The sequence below is a fragment of the Takifugu flavidus genome, unplaced genomic scaffold (genome assembly GCF_003711565.1).
Source record: "Takifugu flavidus isolate HTHZ2018 unplaced genomic scaffold, ASM371156v2 ctg887, whole genome shotgun sequence".
In the NCBI taxonomy this organism is placed as follows: domain Eukaryota; kingdom Metazoa; phylum Chordata; class Actinopteri; order Tetraodontiformes; family Tetraodontidae; genus Takifugu; species Takifugu flavidus.
This window is the reverse complement of record NW_026622497.1, coordinates 1,633-6,859: the sequence shown is the minus strand read 5'-3', so window position 1 is coordinate 6,859 and position 5,227 is coordinate 1,633. Positions and strand designations below refer to the sequence as shown.

At 47.1% G+C, this 5,227-nt stretch overlaps 1 protein-coding gene across 1 annotated transcript; it reads right to left on the bottom strand.

Annotated features, from left to right (window-relative positions):
* Positions 1 to 1,842: 1,842 nt before the first annotated feature.
* LOC130521343 (ribonuclease inhibitor-like) lies at positions 1,843 to 4,662 on the bottom strand. The gene is made up of 3 exons (XM_057024928.1): positions 4,370 to 4,662; positions 2,862 to 3,035; positions 1,843 to 2,519 (listed from the first exon to the last, which is right to left on the bottom strand). The coding sequence occupies exons 1-3, from the start codon at positions 4,450 to 4,452 to the stop codon at positions 2,342 to 2,344; spliced, it is 435 nt and encodes a 144-aa protein (XP_056880908.1). The 5' UTR covers positions 4,453 to 4,662; the 3' UTR covers positions 1,843 to 2,341.
* Between the last annotated feature and the right edge of the window lie 565 nt (positions 4,663 to 5,227).

Genomic DNA, 5,227 nt, shown 5'->3' with positions numbered 1-5,227 from the left:
TCCATTATTTCAGCTTCACTTCTTTAACACCTCTTTAATCGCTTGTTCGTTCTGAAAGTAGTTTTGATACAATTTTCAATGCAAAACGAAAAACTGTTCTTACTGTAAAATGATGTATGTTTTTTGTCTGTTGGAAAGTTCATTTGTTGCACCCTGCGGCTCATGCATGCATTATAATGTTCTGAAGTTGTGTCTCTGTTATTTATTTTATTTCTGGTGGTGTGGGGATGAGAGACTGTTTGATACAGGACTATGAGAGCTACAGGACTATGTGCTTAAAAACACTTCTTATTCTAATTTCTGTTTTTCCCTATGTCGGCTGATCAATTAGTCACTCACACGCATGGATTTATGCCTGAACAGTGACGTCGTAATAAAAGATCTGCATGGCAATCTGAAAATGTTCCTACGTATAATGTTCCTACATGTATTGATGCTATCGGTGTTCCACGCGGTGTTCCGGATGGCTATAAATTAGTGGATCAAGTAGCTGCTGGTTTTGAATCTTCTATTTGTTAGTGGTGTACAATAAATAAGAACGTAGACAGAATCAACTACATCCATTACAATGTTCAACGTTTAGGAAATTGGACTCAGAGCGGTTTTGAGGCTGTTCATAGCCAACTGTCGGCTACTTCCCTTATGGCATTCCAGAACAGGATCGCAGTGGATATGTTGTTAGCTGAGAAAGGTGGTGTGTGTGTGTGTGTGCTGTGTTCAGAGATCAATGTTGCACCTTCATTCCTAACAACACTGCGTTGGATGGGAGTCTCACACTGGCCATAGAAGGCCTTCACACCCTGAACAGCAAGATGAAGGAGCACTCAGGAGCCAAGACCGCGATGTGGGGCGGATGGATGAATGTGTTTGGAAGTATAAGACATTGGTTCCATCTATCCTGATTTCTGGAGCTGTTTTTGCTGCAATCCTGACCTTGTGTGGATGTTGTTGTGTTCCCTGCCTGCGTTCTCTTATTAACCGCCTTATCACCACAGCTATCGCTCCCATGGAAAATCGTATGGACGAGTTGTATCCCTTAATCAGCAGAAAGAACCGGATTTGACTACAGACTCTGAAGACTACGAGTGAATTGAGCTAATTTTCCCCTGAGTGTAAATATATTTGTGTTCATAAACATGACTTTGAAAATCTACTGGAAGAGGTTGTTAAATGACTATGAGAATTTGAAGCAAATATGTGATAACAGGAGGGAATGTTAGATCCATTATATTGAAGTTATCTCTTATTTGCTTTTACCTTGTTATATTCCTTATTCTTGTTATATAGTCTCTCATTACTTAATGTTTCCTATTATTTGCTAATGCTTAATGTTCATGATGCTTGATATGTCAACTCGAACTTCTCTGGTCAAGGGCGACAGAAATGTGGCGGCTGTTGGAGAAGTGGCATTGACTGGAGACAGAGCTGCAGAGCATGACCCAGGAGATGTTCTCTTAATCTGTCTGATATAGAAGAATGTGCTGTCTGTGTGCTAAGCTAATCAAATCAGTGAAGGCCTACGTATAATCTCACCATTATGACTCACAGTCTTTTGCTTTGTTTGGGACCTGCTATCTTGTGTTTTCCCCCTCCCTTAGACACATTTGACTTCTGTAACTAGGAACCCTCCTATTCCAATAAAAGAAGGATGGTGGGAGGTGTGTGTCAGAACGTGTTGGAGATCTGTAACTGAGCACATCTCTCCGTTCTCCTTGCAAGTAAATTCCAAACTGTTGTCTTTGCCTCATTTGTGTTTCTCGTGTTTCAGGTTGTTTGAACCTAACAGCAGAGAAAGACCCAAAAGGAACCGCAGGAACAGGTCCAGGTGTTCTTTTTCATTTTGCAAGGCCTTGTCCACCGCACACTGGTAAAAATCAGCCTGTTTGATTTTGGTGTTGAACAGTTTAAAGGGTAAATAACGTAATAAGGTTGTTTTTTTTNGACAGTATGTTGGTGCCAGACTTGGTGAATGTCAAATGTACATGAAGAGCAGCGAGAAACTCCTGAACACTCAGATGGACAAAGCAGAACACCTCCTCCTTGAACAGTCCTCGCTCCCTTCTGAACATCTGCGTGAACACTCCTGAGTAGCATCAGCCGACCTGACGGTGATGCCACAGTCTCTTAGATCGGACTCGTGGAAGATCACATTGCCTTTCTGCAGTTGTTCAAATGCCAGCTTTGCCAGAATTGGAATCATCTCACAGCTCTCTGGACTCCATTGTGGAGCTTTCCCGTCTCCTCTCTTGTTTTTCAGTGTGGACTGAACAACCAGGATGTCGATGTACATCGCTCATCCATAAATAGTATCAGGTCTTCATTTTAGGGAGGGTGTTTGCATCTACCTGAGAACCTCCAGGCTCAACTCTGGATCCTCCAGAACAGCAGAGAGCTGCTTCGTTCCAACATCTCCAGGATGGTTGAAGCTCAGGTCCAGTTCTTTTAGATGGGTTGGGTTGGACCTCAACGCTGAGGCCAGAGAAGAACATCCTTCTGCTGTGATGAGACAGCCCGATAACCTGCATGCAAGCACATCCACCACACACACACACACACACAGACACAGACACACACACACACACACACATACATACACACACACACACATACACACACACACACATTGCTCACTAATTAACAGCTCATTTATGCAAAGTTCTGGGTCCTGTGTCGGGGCCTGGACCTGACTGGGGAGCGAAGCACAGGAACCAGAACCAGACTAAGTCATTTTAAAAGCTGTGGGAGTGAACAGTGGTCGGCTGGTCGGCATTTTTGGGAAAGATATTTCCTCTTTTTGGAAGATAACCAACATTTCAAGCTGCCATTTAGAAAAACTGATGATGCTGATAAGGAGCACTAACCTGAGGATCTCCAGCCGGCAGTTTGGACTCCTCAGACCAACAGAGAGCTTGTTCAGCCCTGAATCCCTCAGGTCATTGTGACTCAGGTCCAGCTCTAGCAGACTAGAGGAGGAGGCGCTGAGGACGGGGGACAGAGCTTCACAACTCCACTCCCTCAGATTGCAGTGACTCAACCTGAAAAAAGAATAGAAGAAGAAAGCAGGAAATCCTTCTGGTTCTCTCCTGCACAATCAGGGACGCAGGCTTATTTCTTTAGTTGACCTTTATGAGGACGGAAGCTGCAATGATACGGAATGAAATCAGTTCTTGGAGTAACTACTACGACTGCCTAAAACCCTGCCAGATGTGATGCGTGTTGCTGAACACCTGCAGAACACCTGCAGACACCTGCAGAACACCTGCAGACACCTGCAGACACCTGCAGAACACCTGCAGACACCTGCAGACACCTGCAGACACCTGCAGAACCTGCAGAACACCTGCAGACACGTGCAGACACCTGCAGAACACCTGCAGACACCTGCAGACACCTGCAGAACACCTGCAGAACACCTGCAGACACCTGGAGAACACCTGCAGAACACCTGCAGACACATGCAGACACCTGCAGACACATGCAGACACCTGCAGAACACCTGCAGACACCTGCAGACACCTGCAGAACACCTGCAGACACCTGCAGACACCTGCAGACACCTGCAGACACCTGCAGACACCTGCAGAACACCTGCAGACACCTGCAGACACTGCAGACACCTGCAGACACCTGCAGAACACCTGCAGAACACCTGCAGACACCTGCAGAACACATGCAGAACACCTGCAGACACCTGCAGACACCTGCAGAACACCTGCAGATACCTGCAGAACCTGCAGACACCTGTAGACACCTGCAGAACACCTGCAAACACCTGCAGAACACCTGCAGATACCTGCAGACACCTGCAGACACCTGCAGACACCTGTAGACACCTGCAGACACCTGCAGAACAGCTGCAGACACCTGCAGAACACCTGCAGAACACCTGCAGACACCTGCAGAACACCTGCAGAACACCTGCAGACACTGCAGACACCTACAGACACCTGCAGAACACCTGCAGACACCTGCAGACACTGCAGAACACCTGCAGACACCTGCAGAACACCTGCAGAACACCTGCAGAACACCTGCAGACACCTGCAGAACACCTGCAGAACACCTGCAGACACCTGCAGACACCTGCAGAACACCTGCAGAACACCTGCAGACACCTGCAGACACCTGTAGAACACCTGTAGACACCTGCAGAACACCTGTAGACACCTGCAGACACCTGCAGAACACCTGCAGACACCTGCAGAACACCTGCAGACACTGCAGAACACCTGCAGATACCTGCAGACACCTGCAGAACACCTGCAAACACCTGCAGATACCTGCAGACACCTGCAGACACCTGCAGACACCTGCAGAACACCTGCAGAACACCTGCAGAACACCTGCAGAACACCAGCAGAACACTTACACGGCTTTTCTGCAGGCTGTGAGCACTGGCAGCAGCCTAAGAAGAACCCACTCTGAAGCAGAGTATTTCTTCAGGTCAAACATCTCCAGGTCTTGTCCTGAGGACAGTAATATGAAGCCAAGAGCTGACCACTGAGCAGGGGAGAGACTTTCTGTTGTCAATCTTCCAGATCTGAGGTTCTGTTGAACCTCCTGGACCAGTGAACTATCGTTCAGCTCGCTCAGACAGTGGAACAGGTTGATGTTTCTCTCTGAGGACAGATTCTCTCCAATCTTCTCTTGATGTAGCCAATGATTTCCTGATTGGGCTCTGAGCTGCCTTCACCGTTAATTAGACCTCGTAGAAGAGCCTGATTGGTCGGCAGAGAAAGACCCAAAAGGAACCGCAGGAACAGGTCCAGGTGTCCTTTTTCATTTTGCAAGGCCTCGTCCACCGCACACTGGTAAAAATCAACCTGTTTGATTTTGGTGTTGAACAGTTTAGAGCGTAAATAACGTAAAAAGGTTGGTTTTTCTGACAGTATGTTGGTGCCAGAAATGGTGAATTTGAAATGTACATGAAGAGCAGCGAGAAACTCCTGACACTCAGATGGACAAAGCAGAACACCGCCTCCTTGAACAGTCCTCGCTCCCTTCTGAACATCTGCGTGAACACTCCTGAGTAGGCATCAGCCGACCTGACGGTGATGCCACAGTCTCTTAGATCGGACTCGTAGAAGATCACATTGCCTTTCTGCAGTTGTTCAAATGCCAGCTTTGCCAGAATTGGAATCATCTCACAGCTCTCTGGACTCCATTGTGGAGCTTTCCCGTCCCGTCTCCTCTCTTGTTTTTCGGTGAGAACTGAACAACCAGGAAG

Coding starts and splice junctions, on each gene's coding strand:
- LOC130521343 (XM_057024928.1), bottom strand. CDS start 4,452: ATGTTTGACCTGAAGAAATACTCTGCTTCAGAGTGGGTTCTTCTTAGG. Junction 3,036..4,369: donor ACAGCCTGCAGAAAAGCCGT/GTAAGTGTTCTG, acceptor TTCTTTTTTCAG/GTTGAGTCACTGCAATCTGA. Junction 2,520..2,861: donor TGCCGGCTGGAGATCCTCAG/GTTAGTGCTCCT, acceptor GCTTGCATGCAG/GTTATCGGGCTGTCTCATCA.